This window comes from Pseudophryne corroboree, chromosome 6 (assembly GCF_028390025.1).
Source record: "Pseudophryne corroboree isolate aPseCor3 chromosome 6, aPseCor3.hap2, whole genome shotgun sequence".
Lineage (NCBI taxonomy): Eukaryota > Metazoa > Chordata > Amphibia > Anura > Myobatrachidae > Pseudophryne > Pseudophryne corroboree.
The window spans coordinates 61,192,390-61,217,186 of record NC_086449.1 but is presented as its reverse complement, the minus strand read 5'-3'; the positions used below and the strand labels follow the sequence as shown (position 1 = coordinate 61,217,186).

Here is a 24,797-nt window from a genome sequence, read left to right as displayed (position 1 = left end):
AGTCCTCTGTTACCTGCGAGAGCCTTTGTCACTCAGTATATGTAACTTGGATATTTCTAGACCCTTATTCTTGTCACAGTTATTTAGTATGCCTGATCTGTTTATCATCACCCTCTAAGTTATTTCCAGTCTGCTCCTTTGCAAACCTGGTTGAAAATTGACATCTACAATCTGCATTGCGCTATACCATCTACAGGATATCTGCTCACCTAGCCTGTCAGCGAGTGTTTCCTGACACACCTGCGACTCTGCAAATAAATATCTAGCCTGCAAACCCAGCCCAAATGGTCAGCAGTGTTACCATCTCCAGGACCTATGTACCCCATGCCTGCCAGGGGTGTGGTTCATCAAATCGACAGTATCTAGTTCGACAATGTTTAGGTCGACCACTATAGGTCGACAGTCACTAGGTCGACATGGATGGAAGGTCGACAGGGTTTCTAGGTCGACATGAGGATTATTTTTTTTGGGTTGTTTTCTTCGTAGAGTGACCGGGATCCCAAATTAGTGCTCCGCGTCCCCTCGCATTGCTCGCTTCGCTCGCCATGCTTCGGGCATGGTGCCTTCGCTTCGCTCGGCACTGATTACCATTCCACTCGTAGTCCACGTGGATCGTTAAGTATGAAAAAATTTAAAAAAAGAAAACATTTTGAAAAACTCATGTCAACCTTTAGACCTGTCGACCTAGCGCATGTCGACCTAGAAACCCTGTCGACCTTCCATCCATGTCGACCTAGTGACTGTCGACCTATAGTGGTCGACCTACACATTGTCGACCTAGATACTGTCGATCTTCAGACCGGATCCCCCTGCCAGACAGTGTTCTGATACTCTTGTTTTTCAGCGGATCATTATCAGTCTTCAAACCAGGCCAAGCACTGGAGATCGGCAATCTGCACGGCAACAGTAGCACCCGCAGGGTTCCTGTATACCTGCCCAGTTCTTCCTTGTTCTTCTCTTTATTATCCTTTGTAGCCTTTTCTGGTTGAGTTCTTCTATCTCGTGTTTCTTGCCCTCCTGAGTCCTTTCCACCATCGGTAGTTGGTCCTGGCCATTTGAGGTTAAGCCTGTACTATTGCTAGTAGCATAAGTCCTGAGGGCATCTGAGTACCGGTAAGAGTGTCAAGCTTTAAGGGAAAGGTGGCTGTCATAAGGCAATAAGATCTCCTAGTCAGTTGTACAGGTCTTATCTTTACATTTACGTGGGCCAGTACAAAGAAGATCTACAACAATCATAACAAATGGTAAGAAAGTTGCTGTATATCTGCAAAATAAAATAGCTGTAAGTCTGTGGTTTTGGCCACACTTCTGACCATGCCCCCTGACCTTGCCCCCTGCCTAGGAATCTGAAAATAAATAGGTGGTAAACTTAGATTAGGACCATTATATATTGAGCCATAGAGCAATAATTAGTAATAGAGTATGTGGGATTTTGCAGTAATATACTGTGTGTAAAGGGCCCTACTCACTGGCCGACCCGCCGCCGAGCTGCCCGACGGCGGATACGGCCGACGAGCGACCCGGCGGCGGGGGGGCAGTGACGGGGGGAGTGAAGTTTCTTCACTCCCCCCCGTCACGCGGCTGCATTGAAGTGCAGGCAAATATGGACGAGATCGTCCATATTGGCCTGCATGCACAGCCGACGGGAGACCAGCGATGAACGAGCGCGGGGACGCGCATCGTTCATCGCTTAAGTCTCCACACTGAAAGATATGAACGAGTTCTCGTTCATTTATGAACGAGATCGTTCATATCTTTCAAAAAATCGTCCAGTGTGTAGGGCCTATAATAAGTACCTGTGGAACTCTAGATGTATTACAAGGCATAATACTATTATCTGGGTGCTTTTGTATGGAATAACATATTTTTCCATTTAATTTGCTTGAAATAATTAACTGTTATCAATTTCTTACATCTTTCATTTTGTTTTGTTTAGTTACAGTTCTGTAATCAATGCATCCGAACAATACACACAATTCACACTTAAACACCCACAACAATGTGTTACTTTGTATCTTACGTTCTGCACAGCGGCACACATCTCCATAGCAGATACTTCCTAGAAGCTTACTATCCTCTTCCACATGGTAGAATTTAGTGCAGCGCTTTTCTGTCAGGAGAGAAACATACATATATTGTACTTGTTACTTAAAGGCTTTTGATGTTATACAGAGATACATCTGTTGGTGAAGAAGGAAAATGAAGACAAGGTTATTGGTTATGAGGCTTATGTGACACTCTGCGAGATGTAGGCACGATTCCGGAAAGTCTACCCTTTTAAAGCAGCAATCATTTGAACAGTAAACTCGGGATAGTTGCTACAGGTTTATTATAATTGGTTGCAGCAGCAATATAACACAGGAGCATTGCTGTAATTAGAGCCATAGCTAGACATTTTGGTGCCCCCTGCAAGAAAGAGAATTACTGTCCCCTCTCCCCCATATTTAAAATAGGGACAGTGCGTGTTGAAGTCATGCGCCAAGTATAGGAGTTTGTATGACCACAGAATAGTACCAATTTACATTACACTGCACAGTAGTGTTCGGTTGTCACATTACACCGCACAGTAGTGTCTGTTATTCAAATTACACCACACAGTAGAGCTCGTTATACACTTTGCACCACAATAGAGCCCCTTATACATGTTAAACAACAGAAGAGCCCTTTATACAGGTTACACCACAGTAGAGCCCCTTACATAATTTACACCACAGTTGAGCCCTTTATATACTTTACACCACAGTTGAGCCCCTTATTCATGTTACACCATAGAAGAGCCCCTTTTACACATTATGCCAGGTAGAGACCCTTTTACACATTACTCCACAGTACAGCCCCTACACATTATACATAATTCCAGGAAGAGCCTGTCAAAGTCAAAAATATGACATACACACCACATACAAACTCCAAACAGATAGGTCTCTGTGCATGCGCATACACGCAGCATGAGCAGAGATAAATGGTAGCCTACGCATTCACACAGACAAGCCACAAAGATATATTCAACACATATTTCATACAACACATATATTAAACATGTCAAGCACCAGACATTATAATGTATTTATATAATTGAGTTTAACATCAGATATATATGTATTATTGGAACGGAACAAGTTAAACATATCATGCTTAGTGTCAAAATAATCAGGAGAATGTGTGTGTTAATTTGATAGCTATGGGTAGATTGTATCACATTGCAACAATTAGTTATGATTAAATGTATGAATATGAAGCCACATTCTAAAGTGAACAAAGGATTTCCTAAAAGACAGCATGTGTGCAGAAAGTAACCAGTGGCTAACCCCTATAATTGCATCATCAAACTAGATGTTGTTTGCATATGAACTGACCAAAAACACATAATGAATGAGAGACCTCCCTTCCCTGGACCAATAACAGAAGACACAGACATGTACCTCCCCCAATACACAGTATATAGGTATTTCCCCTCACCTAGGAAGTTCTGTTAGTTGCTGTTAGTGCAGATTCAATGATAGAGAGGACTGTGCATTGAGGGACAGGGTGAAGTATGCTGGCTGTAACTGATCCTTATGTAACTATCTGCTTCTTATGTAATTGTAACTCTAACTCTAACTATATATATATATATATATATATATATATATATATATATATATATTATAACTGAATGATATACTGTACATATGTTATATTGTATGCATACCCTTTTAATATTATATATATATATACATATATATATATATATATATATATAAAAATATATATATATATATATATATATATATATATATGTATATATATCTGAGCGTTGGACCTCGGCCTACAATGTGTTAGACTGCTTGCTTTCTCTTAAGGGATGTAGTGTTTGCGACGTACATCACACTTTTATCGTATATGGTAATAAGATGCACCTTGCGTCCGCAGTATATATTAACGCTGGCATTTAAATATTTATTATTTGAAATAATTTGAACTTTACAAGCCCCTATTCCTCTTTATCATAATTTCTCCCCCCTACACATTACACCAGGTACAGCCCCTATTCCTCATCCCTCCTTATTCCACTCCCCCTCCCCCAATAGGGTGTAGTGTGTGTGTGTGTGTGCGTCCTATCCCCGTAGCAATTATTCTGTGACTTACAAGTCTTGTCCTGTATACTTAGTAGCAGTAATTAACACCCAGTACCCGGCCCCTGTACCTACTGGTTCCTTTACCCGGAAGCCCACTTTGCACACTACAAAAGAGGAGGGAGGAATGGTGGGGGCGGCAGGGGGGGGGGGAGGGCACACACAAAACACAGGGGGAGACACTCTGCGGCCGGTGTGCCCACATGCCAAATGCATCTGCACCACGCTAGTTATGGTACTGGCTGTAATCACTATGAGGCAGTTGAATGTTATAAGCATGCTAAGTCATATGTGACTGAAAACCGCTGAGCTGCTCTGTTCCTACTCCGCTTGTTACACTAAATGCAAGATCTATCATACGAGAAACACTACATCACAATTCTCCAACTCAACTCAAGACATATTTGTGAATGCCAATCACATGCATACTCAGAATGTCCGGCTTAACTGCTCAGCCAGGGTCAGGTAGTCTTCGTCCAAAAAAGCATACCCTACACACGCAGACATACAAAATGGGGGTGACACCCCCCTGTTTTGTATACTGGTCCCAACCACCACTCATGTTCTGCCCCTCAAATGCCACAACATGTCAGTCACCATGTCAGTTGATCTTGAATTTTTTTTTATATTTTTTCGGTCTTAATTGCATTTTTTTAAATCTGTCTGCATATGTGTTCCTTTAAGGACCTGTACCATACTTGCCTACTTTTGAAAACTAGAATCATGGAGATTACAGATTGATGTGCCATGCAAAGTATCTGGTATGACCCACTTTGGCAGCAATAACTGCACGTTTCCTGTAATTGTTGATTAGTCCTGAACATCGGCTTGGAGGAATTTTACCCCATTTCTCCGCACAAAACATCTTCAACTCTGTTATGCTGGTGGGTTTCCTCCCATGAACTGCTAACTTCAGGTCCTTCCACAACATTTCAATTGGCTTATTCCAAAACTTGAAATTTGATCTTCTTTAACCATTCTTTGGTCGTATGACTTGTGTGCTTGGTGTCGTTGTCTTGCTGCATGATCCACGTTCTCTTGAGAAGCATCTCATGGGCAGTCTTGCAGTACAGGCTGCCAATAAGACATGCTGCCCGCTATCCACACTCCTCAATGCAACTCTCGTAGCAGGCATCGCAGCACTCTTTACAAACGCTGCACAGCTTCAGGGTCCAGTCCACACACTGCTGCCTCGTTCTCTTCCTGTGCAGACAGCGTTGGGTCCTAATGGGTCCTCCTCCTTTCTTCAGAGCACGCTGTAATCTTGTGTTCTCCATGTAAAATGGAGTGGGCTGCCAGAAATGTATCCCCTACAATGCCTTTTAATCCCTGCAGTCCATGGGAAACCACTCTGGGGGTATCCCATACCTCCCGCCTCAAGGTTGTATGTTCACACACAAGACAATACATTTAAAAGTCCTGAATAAACAATCCATAGTACGGGTTGGCAATATAAATAACGGGCACAAAAAAAATGTACAGTTATCAACCATTTAATGTGAAATGTATGGTAACAGTGACAAAATGCAGTTTTGGAAATGACATGTCAGTGAACTTTTGCTACAAGCACAGCATGGCATGGTAATACAGTTAGTACAAGCAGACATGAGATAGGTCTATATCTAATAGGCAGAAATACTTTTGTGCCTCCTTCCTTGCTTTCTCGATGCCTGCTGCAACAGTAAGATAAATTCTTCACTGCTTATTGAGGTATACTCCTAGGGGTATATTTACTAAAATTCGTAATTTACTGAATGAGGTTAAAGTTCAAACACGAATGACATCGAATGTGTGAAATTGCAACTTTTTGAATTTTTTATGACTCATTTACTATGCTGTCGTATTCTGCATTTTCGAGTTTTCCGATGTCGATGTCATTCAGGCAGTGTTTTACGGGAGTGAATAGTAAAACACTGCCGACATTAACACAATGAATCTCGGCCAGATCTGTGAGATCCGTGCAGGGCTTCATTGTGCACCTTTAAAAAAAAAAATGAAAGTGTTAAAAATAAAAAAATAAAAATGCGTGGGGTCCCCCCTCCTAAGCAAAACCAGCCCCGGGCTTTTTGAGCCGGTCCTGGTTGAAAAAATATGGGGGGAAAAAATGACAGGGGTTCCCCCATATTTGATCAACCAGCACCGGGCTCTGTGCCTGGTCCTGGTGCAAAAAATACAGGAGACAAAAAGCGTAGTGGTCCCCCGTATGTTTTGTACCAGCACCGGGCTCCACTAGCCAGGTACATAATGCCACAGCCGGGGGACACTTTTATATAGGTCCCTGCGGCCCTGGCATTAAATCACTAACTAGTCACCCCTGGCCGGGGTACCCTGGAGGAGCCACCCAAGGGCCAGGGGTGAAGCCCGAGGCTGTCCCCCCCATCCAAGGGCGGCGGATGGGGGGCTGATAGCCTTGTGAAAAAATAAGAATATTGGGGTATTGGAGTTTAAAGGCTCCATATAGTTGCAAACTTATGCTGTATGGCCACTCCTATTGCACAGTCGATGGATAGGTTTGCCCTGTAAATCAATTTGATCCATTGATCATCTTCCATTCCTTCGAGGTGGTTCCCACCAATCATCAGATGCTCTTTTCCATTCTCCACCTTGGCTCAGATGAGTTAGAGGTCTCTGGTATTATAAAACTGTCCATTTCATTCCGCATTTCTGACATCCCTACCATCAAATCTTTTATTTGCTTTTAAAGAGTCTGCAGAGGATCTGTAGATGGCATATGTACACCCTACAACATGGTATCCTTCCAATTTAGTGTTTGGTCTGGATTTAATAATTAGCTCCATGTGGGTATGAACAGTCAGGAAACCCCAGAATCTCTGGAAAGTCCATGTCCCAATCTGCGCTAGTGCCCATCACCTTGATTGCAGCCTCTTTAAAATCCAGAAAAGAATATTTTATGACTTGCATCTTTAGCATGCGCAGTTGGATTCGGGTTCCATTACAATTGGCCCCCTCAACAAGTTGGGTTACTAGAGCTTCATCTGTCTTCCTGACTTCTTCTGCAACTACGGCCTGTATTGCATGAAAGGATTTTGCAGGCTGAGAGTGTAATAGCGAAGGGTTTCTTCAGGTCGCAGTTTGCATGCATAGAATGTCACATTTAGTACAGATAATGCCTGCATCTCAAATGTGGTGGCTAAACTTTTCAGTACTTGAACCACTTTTTTTGCATTTCATCCAATGGCCACAATGTATCTTCCCGAAGGGCTGAGTTAGCTTATTAATATTTCAACTTGTTGTTGGTAGCTCAAGGGATACAGTCGAAACATCGAATTAATCTCATTTTTTTATTTGATAAGGGTATCCTTGTAAGTTGGGAGCCATGGGGCCCCAAAGTAGTAAGGTAATGTACTGTGGGGGTGATTCCGAGTTATTCGCTCGCAAGCTGCTTTTAGCAGCTTTGCACACGCTAAGCAGCCGCCTACTGGGAGTGAATCTTAGCATAGTAAAATTGCGAACGAAAGATTAGCAGAATTGCGAATAGACGCTTCTTAGCAGTTTCTGAGTAGCTCCAGACTTACTCGGCAACTACGATCAGTTCAGTCAGCTTCGTTCCTGGTTTGACGTCACAAACACACCGAGCGTTTACCAAGACACTCCCCCGTTTCTTCAGACACTACCGCGTTTTTCCCAGAAACGGTAGCGTTTTTTCACACACTCCCATAAAACGGCCAGTTTCCGCCCAGAAACACCCACTTCCTGTCAATCACATTACGATCACCAGAACGAAGTAAAAACCTTGTAATGCCGTGAGTAAAATACCTAACTGCATAGCAAATTTACTTGGCGCAGTCGCACTGCGGACATTGCGCATGCGCATTAGCGACTAATCGCTCCGTTGCAAAAAAAAAAAAATAACGAGCGATCAACTCGGAATGACCACCCGTAATCGGGTTAATTTGTGCCATTGCTGGGTTCGCTGGTCCTGCACCGCTTGTGGGTGACACTGCTTGCATGGGTAGGTCTGTCGATATATTTCCCTTAGGGTACCAATATCCTACTTTTGACTGTGCATCCTGTTGGTAATGATGTCAAATGTTGCACCCAGGTATGAGATGTGATGGTGTAACTTATAGTAGCCCCATTCTGCTTTACCTGGTAAACTGGATCACTGTACCCGGTTCAGATTCTTTGTATTCTTCCAGAGAGATAAATTAGCAAAACTGCAACTGAAGCTGAATCAGGTCCAATGGTACCAGATATTGTAAGATCTCAGACATACTATAAGTTTGTGGTCTGAGAACATACCAAATGATTTAATAATATCCATGATTGCAGGCAAGGACTGAGCAAGATTCGAGACGAACAACAACATGTTGTCTGCAAATAGAGCTACTTTAAGAGTCGTGTCACCAATGAAGATTCCTTTAAACTGGGAGAGGTATTGAGGGTGATAGCCAAAGGCTCAATTGCAATCGCAAATAGAAGAGTGGGTAGAGGACATTCCTGTCTGATAAGTAGCCAATGCAAGGGGCTTGAGACTGTGAATTAGCATATAAAGATTGTATTAAAGTACTGTAATAAACTGGGCTTGGAAACGGAATCTTTCTAAGGTGTTATAAATGAGGCCACGTAATAAGGTCATATTTTCACACACAGAGAAGCACGGCAGATATCAGTATGACCTGTGAAGGCTTCTCAAAACACATTGCTCACAGGCAGGACGTCACAATTCGGGCACAAACATGACTGAACATGAACACTTTTAAGCACGATTGCATACATACCACAAAACACAGTGTTTGATCTTGAAAAACGCTCACATTTCCCTGTGATGCAAACCTTGTTTAAACTTGGACCAAACACGATTGTTAGTAAATTAACCCCTTAGTGTTTGTCAGGGCCTAATTAACAGTGGGGCAAATGGGACTGTAGCTCTAGGATCCACATAAAAATTGGATATTCATCAAGATGCTATGTTGATAACCAGCTGCCCAGTTGGCCACACTGTTGGTCCTATATCATAAGCATTAAAATTGTGTTTCTATTTTACTCACAAAATGATGCATTTTTTCAAGTTTTAAATATTTAGGGAAACATTGGGGCTGATAGTGTAAGGACTGTACAGACCCACATGGCACTGGCCACACCCACACAGCACTGGTCACGCCTCCTCTGCTTCTCTCAAGGGTGGTCATTCCGAGTTGTTCGCTCGCGAGCTGCTTTTAGCAGCTTTGCACACGCTAAGTCGCCGCCTACTGGGAGTGAATCTTAGCTTCTTAAAATTGCGACCGACGGATTCGCAATATTGCGATTAGACCTCTCTTAGCAGTTTCTGAGTAGCTCCAGACTTACTCGGCATCTGCGATCAGTTCAGTGCTTGTCGTTCCTGGTTTGACGTCACAAACACTCCCAGCGTTCGCCCAGACACTCCCCCGTTTCTCCAGCCACTCCCACGTTTTTCCCAGAAACGGTAGCGTTTTTTCACACACACCCATAAAACGGCCAGTTTCCGCCCAGAAACACCCACTTCCTGTCAATCACATTACGATCACCAGAACGAAGAAAAAGCCGTGAGTAAAATACCTAACTGCATAGCTAATTTACTTAGCGCAGTCGCAGTGCGAACATTGCGCATGCGCAATAAGCGGAAAATCGCTGCGATGCGTAGAAAAATACCGAGCGAACAACTCAGAATGACCACCAATAGGCGATAATAGGGATTTAATACCTATCAGTAATTCCTTTTCTCATAGTCTGTAGGGGTACTGGGATGGTTCTTAGTACCATGGGGTATAGATGGGTCCTTTGGAGCCTTGACACTTTAAATTCTTCAGCGTGTGTGCTGGCTCCTCCCCTCTATTCCCCTCCTACCAGACTCAGTCTAGGAAACTGTGCCCGAGGAGACCAACATATTCGAGAGAAGGAAAATAGCTGAGCACAGTGGTGAGATTCTGAACCAGCACAACAACAGAACAAAAGGATAGCAAAGCTAATCACAACTTGAAAAATAGGGACAGCAACCGCTGAAACAAACAACAAAGATACAAGAACCTGCAGGCAAAAATGAAGCATAGAGGCGGGCGCCCAGTATCCCCTACGGACTACAAGAAAAGGAATTATTGGTAGGTATTAAATGCCTATTTTCTCTAATGTTCTAGGGGATACAAGGGATTGTCCTTAGTTTCATGGGGAAGTCCCAAAGCTCCCAAACCGGGTGGGAGAGTGCTGAGATGCCTGCAAAACTGATTGACCAACTGAAGGTCCTCTGCAACCAAGGTATCGAACTCGCAAAATTGAACAAACTCATTCGAACCTGACCCAGTAGCTGCTCGGCAAAACAATAAAGCCAAGACTTCCCCAGGCAGACGCCCAGGAAGAACCAACCAACCAAGAGGTGTGGGCTTGAATTGAACTCGGATACGGCAAGGCTGACGTGGAATAAGCCTTTTGGAAAGCAAGTCTGATCCAATGAGCAATAGACTACTTTGAAGCAGGGCAACTAATTTTGTAGGCATCCTACAAGACAACACAGCGAGGCCGAATTTCCGGCGTGAACAGTCCTTTTGACATACATTTTCAAACCTGTACAACATCCAAGGACTTTGGAGAATCAGAAGTGTCAACAATAACCAGAATCACAATCGGCTGTTGATATGAAATGTTAACACCATCTCAGACAGGAACTGCTGATGAGTCCTGAGTTCCGTTCTGTCCTCACAGAACACAAGGTAGGGGCTCTTACAAGATAAGGCCCCTAGCTCCGACACAGGTCTTGCTGAGGCCAAGGTCAACAGTGTTACAGTCGTCCATGTGAGATACTTCACTTCAACCACGTGTAACGGTAGAAACCTGTCAGACTGGAGGAATTTCAGAACCAAATTGAGATCCTCAGGTGCCCTGGGAGGCGCAAGGGAGGTTGCATATGAAGGACACCTGTTAAGAATGTCTGGATTTCTGGAAGAGTAGCCAATTTCTCTGAAGAAAAATGGACAAGGCAGAAATCTGAACGTACATGGAGCCCAAACGTAGGCCCATATCCACTCCTGACCGAAGGAAATGCAAGAAATGTTCCAGAACAAATTCCACAGTGGAATATAGTCGACTTTCACACCAAGAGGCATATCACTTCCAAATGTGATGGTAAAAGTTTGACCTGACCATCTTCCTGGCTTGGATCATAGTTGGGATAACCATGCCCAGAAACCCTTCCCTGGCCAAAAACACCCTTTCAAACTTCATGCCATTAAACAAGCCATTGTGAGTCTGGTTAGACGACCTTTTTGCAGAATATGTTTTGGAAGTCTTCGATTGACATGGCCAGGAGGTCTGCTTGGTCAGTCTGGGGCAATTAGAATTGCCTGAACTCTTTCGCTTTTTATTATTTTGAGAACTCTGGGAATCAGAGTGAACAAGTACACCGACTTGCAAATCCCCCACGTCATCAGAGCGTCCACTGCTGTGGCCTGTGGAACCCCTCTCCTAGAACAATAACGCAGGAGCTTCTGTTAAGTCGAGAAACCAACATGTCAACCTGCAGACAGCCCCACTGCTGTGTTATCAGTTAAAACACTGGCAGGTGGCTGTCCCGTCCCCCAGGTGCAGAGCATGTCCACTGAGGAAGCCTGCTTTACAGATGTCTACTCCTAGGATGAAGATCACAGATATGGCTTTTGCATTCTGCTTTGCTTTCTTTGACATATGTACACCACTGCCATTGCGTTGTCCGACAGTACCTGAATGGCCTCAGAAGGACATGGTAGGCAACCTTGAGTCCGAAATTTATCAGAAGGGTGGCTTCTAGATTCGTCCTTGGAACGGAGCCCCCAGGATTACTGCAACCTCTGAGGTTTGCATCAGTGGTGAGCAGAATTCAATCCAAAAACCCTAAAGTTCGACCTTCCACCAGGAGAGAGGTCTGCAAACACCACCGCAGGGAAATTCTGTTTTTTGGCAATAGGCGGATCATCTGATGAATGTGACCATACGTCCAACAGAACCAGTTGGAAAGGTCATGCATGGACTCTTCCGTACTGAATTGCCTCGTAAGAGGCTACCAACTTTTCTAGAAGGCGTATGCAAAAAAATACAGAGATCCTGCTCGGCGTCAGGATGGAATGAACCATCATCAGAATTGTCTTTGCCGTTTTCAAAGGAAAGAAACTTACTGAGACACCGTGTCCAGTATCATTCCTAGGAAATAAAACCTGTGTGTCGGTTTCAAGTGGGATTTCTGCCGAAGTAGAACCCACCCATGAGACGTGAGTAGTCGAGGCGTGAGGCAGATTCTTACCATCAACTGTTCTCTGGACATAGCCTTTGTCAGGAGACTGTCTGAGTATGGAACGAAGGTCACTCCCAGATTGCAGAGTAGTAGCATCATCTCTGCTATCATCTTTGTGAATACAGTCGGTGTCGTTGAAAGACCGAGTGATAGGTCCTGGAATTGGTAGTGACTGTCTTGCAGTGCAAACCATAGATAAGCCCGATGAGGCAGCCATAGAGGGATGGATGTGAAGTACGCATCCTTAACATCCACAGACACTAGGAATTCCCCTTTTTTAGACCTGGGACCACCACCCTCAGAGACCCCATCTTGAAGGTGAACACTCGTAAATATGGGTACAGTTATTTGCGGTGTAAGATTGGTCTTACCGAACCATCTGGGTACGGTACCACAAACAGGCTGGAATAACAACCCCTGATTCGGGTTGAGGCAGAACTAGAACAATGACCTGAGTTGGTAACAGTTTTGGAATAGCTTCCAGTAAGGTTACTTTTGTTTCTAGTGAAACTGGTAAACCAGACTTGGAGAATCTGTGAGGTGGGAGATATTGGAACACTAACCTGTAGCCCTAGGATATCATCTTTGACCCAGGAGTCCTGGTATGAACTTGCCCAGATGTGGAAGAAACATTTCAGGCGAGCTCCCACCAGCAGATCTTCCAGCAATTGCGGATAGCCGTCATGCGAAAGACTTTTGCAAGCGGGCCCTGGATTGCAAGGTTTTCTCTTTTCCTCCAGCGGCAATGGAGGAACCCCTTGTCTAGCCCTTAAATCTGGCACCCCAAAGGGACTGCAGAGAGGTTCCAGGGTAATTCCGTCTAGTCGGTGGAGCTGTGGATGGTAAATAGGGGAACTTACCAGCTGTAGCTTGGGGAGATCAGATCTTGTTTAGAGAGGCCACATTGGAGCCTAGCTCCTGTGTCAGTCACCTAATAAGGTCTCACTTGTAAAGGGTAGGATCTCTACTCCTTTATCGACCTCAGCAACTGCTGTCCATTGACGTAGCCATAAACCACTGCGTGCTGACCCTGCCATAGATGTAGAGCATGCACAAATTATATGTGTCTCTTGGGAATAGAACCTGGGCTCCAGTGTGAGTTGCACTGGTACTTTAACCCACTAGGCTATCTAGCCCATTTTGTTCATAAACTCATAAAATTAGAAGAGTCCTGTATATGCTGCAGGAGGGTGACTATTTTGTCCTGAGACATAACCTGTGAGTAGATCACCAGACCATGTAGCGATGGCTCCTGTAACCCAACCAGATGCTAATGTGGTTCCCTGAGCAACTCCCACTGCTGTGTAAGCTATTTGAGAGTACACTCAATTTTACAATCAGTCTTTTAGGGAGATAGTACTTGATTGGGCACAGCCAGCTCAGTTTGAAAACATTAATGGAGTCCAGCCACACTGGCTCCTGTGTACTGCCCCCCCCCCCCCCCGCCCCCGAGAAGGGACACTGCACTGTGAACACACAAGCAATCCCCCTGAACAAGAGGAATCTTTGTATTATAGCACCTGCACATAGCTTTATTGCCTGTCATTCTGTACAGCATACTATACACACACAGAAAAAGGTTAACACACAATTAACCTCAGTAAAAGCCTTGTCAGGAGAGAGAGAGAGAGAGAGAGAGACAGACAGAGAGGGGGGAAATAGCACACTGTGCCCCTATGGTTTTGTTGGGCAGCGGACAAAGTCCCCATTGTAGGGACTTCATAAACAAACATACTAAATCCCCTAGTTAAGGATTTAGTACACATAACTTTTGCTGCACCCTACTGCAACCCTCTGGCATCGATTAGGTGCTTTTTGAGGGTACTGCAGAAGCAGCACTTCCCTGCAATCAGCGTTTGTTGATGCAGGGAGAAATGTCGGAGCCTGCTGGTTCCGCTGTCAGTGAACCCCTGCCCCTTCAATGGCACGCAGCCTTCCCGCACTTTTTTATACTGGCAAGTCTCTATTTCACATGAAAACAGTGTAAAATCCCCTTTTTCTACACCAGCGCCAGTGTAGGTTCTGTGTATACATGCTGTGTACTGTTCTTCCTGAGAAGAGCCGTACCCTTATGCCGCCATGGCTACCGGCGACCCGCTAACCGAGACCGGGTGCCCCCTCCCCCCCTCCCCTCCCATATTGGTCAAACCCCATCGATGCTTTCAAATTATCGATGGTCAATGGCCATCTCGACTCTAAGCCCATGAAGACATAAATTAATGTCTAGGTGTTTGTTAGTGTCCTGAGATCAGCTATGTCACTCCTAGAACATCCTAACAAATGAGCACAGTCAATGATATGATGCTTTGTCTTCTTTCTAGGCTCAGTGAGTGGTCAGACCACAGGGTTCAGAATTATTGGCTTGTATATCTCTTACCTGGGGAGTAATAGTCGTACACTGTGACAGACGCAGGCTGGATGAGACCAACTTCAAAGTACTGATGAAGGTTAAACTTTAAACACTCCTCCTCTGTGTTGGATACCTGAGGATATAATGAAATACAAGTGAAAGACTGATGCATAGACCTACAACACAAGTTACACATACCCTCCAGCTGTACCTTTTTTTATGGTCTGTACCGATTTTTGGCCCAACAAACTTCCATTGAAAGTATAGGAAAAGGGACGAGGCCACGCCCCTTTATCCGTGGCTCCGCCCCTTTCCAAATTTGTACCGCTTTTTAAGTGTAAAATGTTGGAGGGTATGGTTACATGGTCATATAAAATACACGAGAAAGAGATAAAGTGAAGAGAGAGAAAAACCAATTAGCTTCTAACTCTCATTCAACATGCACTGTTTTTTAGGGGGAAATCTTAATTAATACATTAAAACTTGTCTTTTTACAGTAATAAAAACAAAGTAATGCTCATTGGGGGTCATTCCGAGTTGATTGCTAGCTGCCGTTGTTTGCAGCGCAGCGATGTGGCTAAAAAGCAGCGTGTGACGTCAAAAGCCAACCCTCCACTAGATTCAACGCACATGTAGAGTAAGTCCAGGGATGGTCTTGTTTTGCACAAAAAGGATTTGCAGGAGCTCTGCTGCACAAGTGTGTGCACTTCTGCTAAGCGAAAATACACTCCCCGGTATTTACATAAATACATCATATTTAGCAGTGTTTACACGTGTGTGTATATATATATATATATATATATATATATATATATATAACATGCAAAATGACCCGGCACTCCATACGCTCCCCAGCGTTAAAGAAACCTTGCCCCCGTGCCTTCAACTCCTGGAAGAATCCCTTCTATAGCAATGGCAATGAGAGCGGCACTGGGAGTCGTGATCAGCAAGATGAAGAAATCAAGTGCTTTTATTCAGTCTACGTTTCGGGGCCGCAGCCCCTTCGTCAGGATAAATTAAATGACAATAATCAGTGTTTAAATACTTGTGCAAACAGAGGTTACTCACCGCCTCCAGCCGTCGCGCCGCCCAGGTGCCGTCTGACGTCACTCCCCTCACAGGAAGTGTCGCGTCACCGGTCCGTCTAGCCAGCGTTCTCGGGCTGTGGGATACATGCAACCATGACAACGTAAACAACTAATGTGATAACTCAAAAAAACACAAAAAATAAAGTGCAAATCATACATTCCTAACTGTCATTGTTACATATGTGTAATCAGTTGATATAAATACCATAATGATGGTGCTCGTTTTTATAAGCAATTCTAGAATCACACATATCCGTAGTTCCACACGTCTAGGTACGTGTGGAGGTATTGGGTTAAATTTTCACATGTCATCTAAAGTTATATAATTTTAGTATTAACATCTTCTGGGGTAAAGAAAAGGCAGACACTAGCAGTCACTCGAGATCCTTAATACATGTAAAATGAGATTAGTAGCTGTCTCCCAGCCTTTGTATGTTTCATTAGAAGTGACACGTATTCATTATTTAATGTACTATGTAGATGAGGTACAGCGTACTAAATTATATATACAGCAGCGTACCATGTTTTTAATAGCGCAAGGGACTGTTATTTCAACGAGCACCATCATTATGGTATTTATATCAACTGATTACACATATGTAACAATGACAGTTAGGAATGTATGATTTGCACTTTATTTTTTGTGTTTTTTTGAGTTATCACATTAGTTGTTTACGTTGTCATGGTTGCATGTATCCCACAGCCCGAGAACGCTGGCTAGACGGACCGGTGACGCGACACTTCCTGTGAGGGGAGTGACGTCAGATCCGGCACCTGGGCGGCGCGACGGCTGGAGGCGGTGAGTAACCTCTGTTTGCACAAGTATTTAAACACTGATTATTGTCATTTAATTTATCCTGACGAAGGGGCTGCGTCCCCGAAACGTAGACTGAATAAAAGCACTTGATTTCTTCATCTTGCTGATCACGACTCCCAGTGCCGCTCTCATTGCCATTGCTATATATATATATATATATATATATATATATATATATATATATAAAAGAGGACTTTTTCGTATACCAATATAAACTTTTCTATTCAATAAATTTTTTTTTATTTATTACAAATGTATTTCTATATTCACTAAGGACACCATTAAAAATGGTCCCTATACCCGGAACCAAATAGACATCATATTTTATTAAAATACCAAAAAAATAATAACATCTAATGACACTATGTTAATAATTAAAGCTTTTAAATTGTATTAATTATTTAAAACTCCTTGTAACGAGTAAAGATTATGGAGGTTATAATTGTCAGTGTGTCTATTAAAGCCCCTCTCTGGGTTCCGTTCGTCGGGACTTAACCACTGCCACTCATGGAACCCTACAGGCTTAAGTATTCACACTAGCAATGTAAAAAGGGTACTATATCACAACCTTCATTAAGGCCAAATGGAACAAATGTATTTAAAGTGTAGATCCAGTATGTTTCTCTTTGGGATCATTTTTTTAAGGAATCCCCCCTCTCTCATCCAAACAAACCTTTTCTATAGCCTTAAAGAAAAACCCATTCAAACTGGAATTTGTACATTATTGAATAGAAAAGTTTATATTGTTAAACGAAAAAGTCCTCTTTTTATATATATATATATATATATATATATATATATATGTGTGTAAACACTGCTAAATATGATGTATTTATGTAAATACAAAAGATAGAAACATGTAAAGTGGAAGGTGTTAATCCCGGTCTCTTTTACTGCAGCAATAGACATAGATCATTAAGTTAGTCAATATACAGCTGTCTAAATTACACGGGGAGTTAGGAGGTTAAATATTTTAAGCCCCTCTGTATATAGTAACATAATAAGTCCGGACAAACTATAGAGATTGAACGGGAAAAACACCTTTTGCTATAAAGTTTTATGTTAAAATACTTGTTGTTTTGTGGGATTTTAAATAGTTGTTATATGTTAATAATGTGGAATCCAAATGTGACACTAATCAGTGCAACCAATGGGAGTCCGTTTATGCAAATCGGGACTAGTATATTATATCCCACCTATGTACAACAGCCACATCCCCTGACGAAGACTTTGATTGGTCGAAACGCGTTGGGCGTGGTTAACTGCTGTGGACGTTGTGACATCACCCGCCGGGTCCGGAGCCAGCAAGAATGACAGAGCGAGACGGAGCACAACGGTGACAGTGTTTATCTTACTGAGCTTGAATCTCTAAACTTTAATGTATGTGGATATTACTCCTTTTTAATAAAGTGATTACCTTTAACTTACCAGTGCGCTCTCCTGATTCTTTCTAGTATATATATATATATATATATGAAAGGCAAATACCCCTGACTCATCACAAAATCTTCTGAACCATAAGGTTGGACATCCTTGCCAGTGGCAGTCGCAGAGCAGTCAATTATTCAAACAGGGGAGCCACACCCAGAGATGTTTGTCAGTGTTTAGGGGTGGCAGTTGATGTGGCTCCTCTATTTGAATAATGGAGTGCTCTGCAACAGCCTCTGCAAAGAAGTCCGGGAACAGAGCATTGTGTCCTTCCCCCTCTGCGACTTGGTATCGCCGGCACCATGCATTCTTTATAGCCCCAGCTGGGTGGGCTGTCTTAACTCTCCTGTGAGGGTGGAATTATCTCATCCCTTTTAAGTCACAAAAGCAAGCTATAGATGTAGCCATGCTCATCGTTGCCGCAATGCCAGCGATGGCGCGACTAGTGTGTCTGCTACTGTGTGCGCATGTATACTCACACTCACCCACTGAAACCAGTGGTGCGAACGTCCGCTGCAGCCATTCCCAGAGTGGCGGATATGCACTATGCCGCGATACGTGCATACACATCTCAGCAACGATGAGCATGGCTACTGCTGTACTGTCACCTCCACATGTGAGATCTGTCTAATAACAGTGACTTACTATATTTGACTGAAATTGTGGATATATTATAACATTTTGAATCACATAACTCAGCTACCTGGATGTTTAGCATGTGCGCAGATCACTCCCCTCCCCCCTTTTCCCCTCCAACGTTAGACTGTTTAAAAAAAATGACAGGAGCTGAATGGTTAGTGCTTTATTTATCTCTATTTTATCTCTCTCCATGCTTTGATAAATACCCCTAGGTTATCTTAAAACCCAACTGAATTTAGGACCCTATTCAGCAGAGATTGCAAATTTGGCTTTTTAGCAGATTTTGCAATCTTTTGACTCGCATGCTGGGGCCGCCCCCATCGCAGGGTAAGGTCGCCCAGCATGCTAACCTCCGCTCCCCCCTCTGTGACCAGCACTAATTGCCATTGCGTCGCAATTAGTGCGCGGTCGCAGAATGTAGAGAAGCCTCCTGCCGGTGCAGTCTGTCTGCGACGGCAAGAGGACTACTGCCATCTTTTTGATTGGAGCATGTGTGTGATGTCACGCAGCCGCCCCGATCACACCACACCCCACCATACGCCCCATCATGCCTCCGTTTTCCAGCCAACGCACCCGCAGGGCTCTGTCTTCGCCTTGGAAATGGTGCATTGCCGCTCCCCCCTCCCGCCCTGCGAACACCTCTGCCTGTCAATCAGGTAGAGGCGTTTGCATTTACTGTGGGGCGCCCGCAGGTGATTGCGCAGGATGTGCCCTGCGCATGTATCCACATAATCATTGTAAATTTTTGCAGTTGGATCGCCAATTGCGATTCAACCTGAATGAGCTCCTTAGTTGCTATAATAGTAAAGCTCTTATTCTACAACATTCCTGATACACTTTCATACATTAATAGTGATAATCCATCAGTGTATCAGTATGGAAGGTTAGAGAAGAACATACCAGATCAACTAAGGCTAAAGTGAGTAGGATTTTGGTTAATGAAGGTCATTTCCTACCTTGTCCAGGTACAGGATCAGTGTGCCTCGATCAAATGCTTGATCTTTGACCTCGTAGTTGGAGATATATCTGTCCACTCTGGTTTGCAACTGTAATTAAAGGAAATACTGGTTTCAAATAACATTTTGTCATAATATACATCTTAAAGTAGATTACTAGTATTTCATCATGCAAAGTACATGTAAAAATGTATAAATGGGGATACGGTTTGATCAACTCATAACATGAGAAAGCACCATTTATTCAAAATACTGTATATTGTGATTCACACGATCCTTCCTGATCACAAATGGGAACTAACTCTTCTTCTGTAGAATTTACCGCTGCAATGAAACGCGTCAGCCTAGTCCGTGGTTGTGCGATTCTAACATTGAAGAAAATCTATTTCACCATGTGGAAAGCCACATGTAATGCACGATAACTCATAGATTCTGTGTTAAGTGCCGGTAAACGATTCATGGTGCACTTTTATGCATATGTTTCATGGCAACTCCTGAAGCTGCAAGGAAAAATCTGCAATAAACACACCCTCTGGGGCTTAAAGTGTGGGGATTAGGCACTCCTTGAATATGTGCAGACTGACATTTAGGCGAGGGATAAACCCCACGGCTAATCAAATCTGCCTTAAATAGTCAAATTAATAGGATAAAATATAGTCTATTATGCGAGAGGGACCTGGAGCTGTTTTTCCTAGGCCCCTTGTAATAATGGGACCTCGATATCCATATGTGATATACAAGTTTTCTGGCCTTGGATCTCACCTCTTTGAGATCACCGATAGATGGGGCATAGCCGCTCATCATAGAAATCTCCAAGATGGACATAGTGGCATCCTTAGTTCCAAGGAATCTACAAGAAAAGTTACAGACGCACAGGTGTGTTTAGCCCCTTACAGAACAATAATTAAATTATTAAATCCATTAAGATAATTTTTTATTTCGTTCCTTGCAGCATATCATAAAAAATGTATATATATATATATATATACCCAACTTGCACAGCCGGCACTCCACAGGATATTTCAATAACTTGCCAGGGTGCGCTCCAGAGGTTTGCCAACCTCAACCATACTCTCCCAATAATAGAGTCACTCCTGGGCTGCCAATTCGGTGAAGAAATTAAGGTGCTTTATTCAACGTTTCGGGGTACTGCCCCCCGTCATCAGGACACACAACCTTGTGTGTCCTGATGACGGGGGGCAGTACCCCGAAACGTTGAATAAAGCACCTTAATTTCTTCACCGAATTGGCAGCCCAGGAGTGACTATTATTGGGAGAGTATATATATATATATATATATATATATACATACACACATATATATATATATATATCTGCTACATAGGAGGTCTCTTTCTTCCAGAGAATGTCCAGGTTTGTCACACACAGTAAAAATATATTTTAACTTTATTGGTAAATAATTGGACTTACTTAGTGCAGATCTCAATGGACAGGGTTGATTTAGCTCCTTCTGGCATCTTAGCTGCATGGAAAGTTGAAATATTTTAAATTGTACATATAATAATCTGTTTGATTATTAATTAGTGCGCACTCCTACATACAGTAATGTCACTGCACAAATGTCAGTTCTTTCTCCATGCTCTGTATGACTGTGGGGGTCATTCCGAGTTGATCACTCGCTAGCTATTTTTTTGCAGCGCTGCAAACAGATAGTCGCCGCCTATAGGGGAGTGAATGTTTGCTGTGTAAGTGTGCGATCGCATGTGCAGCCGAGCGGTACACAAAAGTTTTGTGCAGTTTCTGAGTTGCCCAGAACTTACTCAGCCGCTGCTATCACTTCAGCCTATCCGGGCCCAGAATTGATGTCAGACACCCGCCCTGCAAACACCTGCGTTTTTTTCAAACACATCCAGAAAACGGTCAGTTGACACCCACAAATGCCTTCTTCCTCTCAATCTACTTGTGATCGGATGTGCGAATGGATTCTTTGTTAAATCCATCACTCAGCAACGATCCGCTTTGCACTTGTACAACGCGCCTGCGCATTGCGGTGCATACGCATGCGCAGTTCTGACCTCGCAGCGAAAAAACCTAGCATGCAATCAGGTCGGAATGGCCCCCTGTGTCCACTACTTCTGAGGCTCTGCTGTTCCAATCATTTTACGAACTCTAACTTTAAATCTATTGCTTATTTCTCTATCCAGTCATACAGTACTGTGCTTGCCAATGCTTAACCACTACCGTTATCAGAATCTGCCTACCCCCCCCCCCCCCCCCTTTTATTGTCATGTCCATTTCTGATAATGCACTGTGAAATTATAATTATTTCTCCTACTTTACATAAATGTCCATTTCTATCTGCTGACACTCTATGAGAACACAGGGAGTTTAGAAGGTCCTACCGCAGTGACTGTGGGGTAAGCAGAGAATGTGTGGTAAGTTACATGACAACCAACATATTTGTTTTTAAACACTTTATTTATATGAAATAACTCAGAACTTGTTACATACTTATCTACATTATGTGTTGTCCCTTTCTGGCCACCCACAGCTGCAGAGGAGTTCTGCAGCCAGAGACGGTGCTCACTGCAGAGGGACTTTCCAAACTCCCTGTAGAACAACCCTTTCAATTTACTGTATATCTGACACTTTTTGAATCTCATCTCTCTGTTGGTTCTGCATGAAATGATGGGGTCTATTAAAAAGCTAGGACGAGCTCTTTTTTGACATGCTTGCTAGAGAAAGTGCTTTTCTCAGATTATCCAAATAAACCAAATGGTAAACCACTGAGAAATAACTTGTTTCTCCAGCGGAACCTCTCTTAATTGCCATTCCCATATGGGTTAGCGTTACAAGCAACAAATGGCATAGCTTTTCAGTGCTAGCTAATTGTATTTCAAGATGGCGCTAGCTATACCTAGCAAAGGGTCCAGTCACTGGAACAGCTATAACTAGTGCAGGATGTGTGATGCACATAAGTGGTGGATTAAGAGAGTAGGGGGTAAGGGCACAGTTGCCAAGCTGCCACCCCTCTCACTGGCACATGTGCCGAGTAAACTCGGGCACAGAGAAATAGTCTAGTGTGCATGCGCTAATCTTCCAGATCATGGCGTTCTTGCCATTGTCCAAGTGATTGCTGGGTACAGGGTTTGCGTTATGGGCCACATTGGACTTAGGGGCCTGTGTTTACCACACACCATTACAGATATAATCATATGCACATGACCCACTGTGTTACAGGGACAACAGCTAGTGCAAGGTGGGCACACACCGGGACTGCAAACAGACCTTCTTCTCTGGTAAGACTATACCGAGTCCAGCAAAGACAAGAGGCTTTACAGGATACCATCTGGGTCAAATCACAATGTGTCTGATTCAGATGTTCATGCAACTCATGTGCAGCTGCGATTACTCACAAGGCTCTTATATATGTAAATTGCATTTTTAGCATTCCCTTTGTGTTCTTCCATATGATGGACTGAGCAAACACTGCAATGCCATTTGCCTTGTATGAGCTTTGCCCAAGAGTGTGGGTGGATCCGATCACTCCACCATCAGCACACCATCAGACAAACATTGACTCGAGCAGCCCCTGGCTGGGACAGAGTCTGCCATGTAACTTTCTTTTCAAATGGCTACTATTGCTGTGGTACTGTGAAACAAATTGCAGTTGTATGCAGAAACACGCCCCTGACACTCCCAAAACAGGCCCATGAAACCACCTCATTTTGCAATGACTTTAGGTAATTTCACGTTCTCCACCCTGATATGCCCAGAGACCGCAAGTGCCATCTTCTGACTAAAAAGACATGCAGACAAAACATAAACCATATGCTATCTATTTTGACAGTCAATTTATCTTTCTATTAAATTATATTTATATTATATAATATAAATATTATATATCCACATAATGGAACCACCTCATTTTGCAATGACTTTAGGTAATTTTACATTCCCCACCCTGATATGCCCAGAGACTGCAAGTGCCATCTCCAGGACTAGCGATTTTGTACAAAGCTGCATACGCAAATGCACTCATGGTTTGCCCATGCACAGTAAGGGTATCACAGACTTTTCACACACGCACAGTAACAAAACAGAACATAAAAGGCAAAATCACACACTTGGGTCTCAAAAACCCAAAGGCTAAATATAATATCAAGGGTACTACAATAGAAACTACTGAGGAGCAAAGGGATCTAGGTGTTACACTTTCAAGTGACTTAAAGTCAGGTACAGATAAATCCATGTTTATCTTGACCTTTAATAGGATTAACTGAGACTGGCCAGTCGGACTTAATCCCCTGCTGTAATGACTTAATCCCCTGCTGTATTGTTCTCTGTATTGTATTGCAGCTGAGAACAATAGATGAAGGGTTTATGTAAATAAACCATGGTGTGCCTAGGCGCAGCAAACTAGCCAAGATAACTGTGGATCTATCTGTAAGCAATGTAACTAAGCAATGAGGAAGGCTAGTTAGATGCTTAGTTGCATAGGGAGAGGAATCAACAGCAGAAAGAAGTAATTATGATACTGTATAGGTCAGTAGTAATCAAACTGTGTGCCTAGGCACCCTAGGGTGCCTCAGTCACTTGCAAGGGTGTCTTGGGTTGGTGGTCCAGGATCAATTCAATTTATTCATGGTCAATGTAATAGGCAAAACCAGTGCCGGTGGCTGGCAATCTTAAAATATGTGGACAAACAGAAGCAAATCCTGTTCCTCACCACAAACTGAGCCTAAGTATGAAATATAACACAATTTAATATATATTAATGTAGAAATATGGGTATATTGGGAGTTATAAATCTGCCCTAAAAAGATTATTGTAATGTTAATACCAATCTGGAGCCTGAGAAGAGGTCTGGTGTAGTTCATTAGAATGTATATCAGTGAGAATATCTATGACTAGGAAAAGCAATTCAATGAAAAGGGATGTGTAAACAAAGCCTTTTGTCTGTGGCTGTATAGCGACTACTTTGAAATTTGCAGACACAGCAGGGCTATGCAGGGAAAAAACACTAAAACAATATGTTATTTATTTTGACAGTAAATTAATATTTCCACAGTAGCTAGGAGCTTCATAAAACATGGAAATATATATGACATTAGTGTGCAGGTTAGGTGCGATTTAGGAATGACTAGGATATATGGCTAGAGAGAAAATAGGTATCTAACCAATCACACATCATAACACTTTCA

General features: G+C 43.1%; 1 protein-coding gene across 1 annotated transcript in view; it reads right to left on the bottom strand.

The window, feature by feature from the left end:
• Nucleotides 1–24,797, bottom strand: part of LOC134936131 (complement C3-like) — a 275,194-nt gene that overhangs the window by 18,411 nt on the left and 231,986 nt on the right. Inside the window, exons 21-25 of the mRNA XM_063931048.1 lie at nt 21,064–21,115; nt 20,395–20,482; nt 19,633–19,722; nt 14,732–14,837; nt 2,021–2,110 (exon numbers count right to left, since the gene is read on the bottom strand). Coding sequence (XP_063787118.1) covers nt 2,021–2,110; nt 14,732–14,837; nt 19,633–19,722; nt 20,395–20,482; nt 21,064–21,115 — 426 coding nt within the window. The remainder of the gene's footprint in view (nt 1–2,020; nt 2,111–14,731; nt 14,838–19,632; nt 19,723–20,394; nt 20,483–21,063; nt 21,116–24,797) is intronic.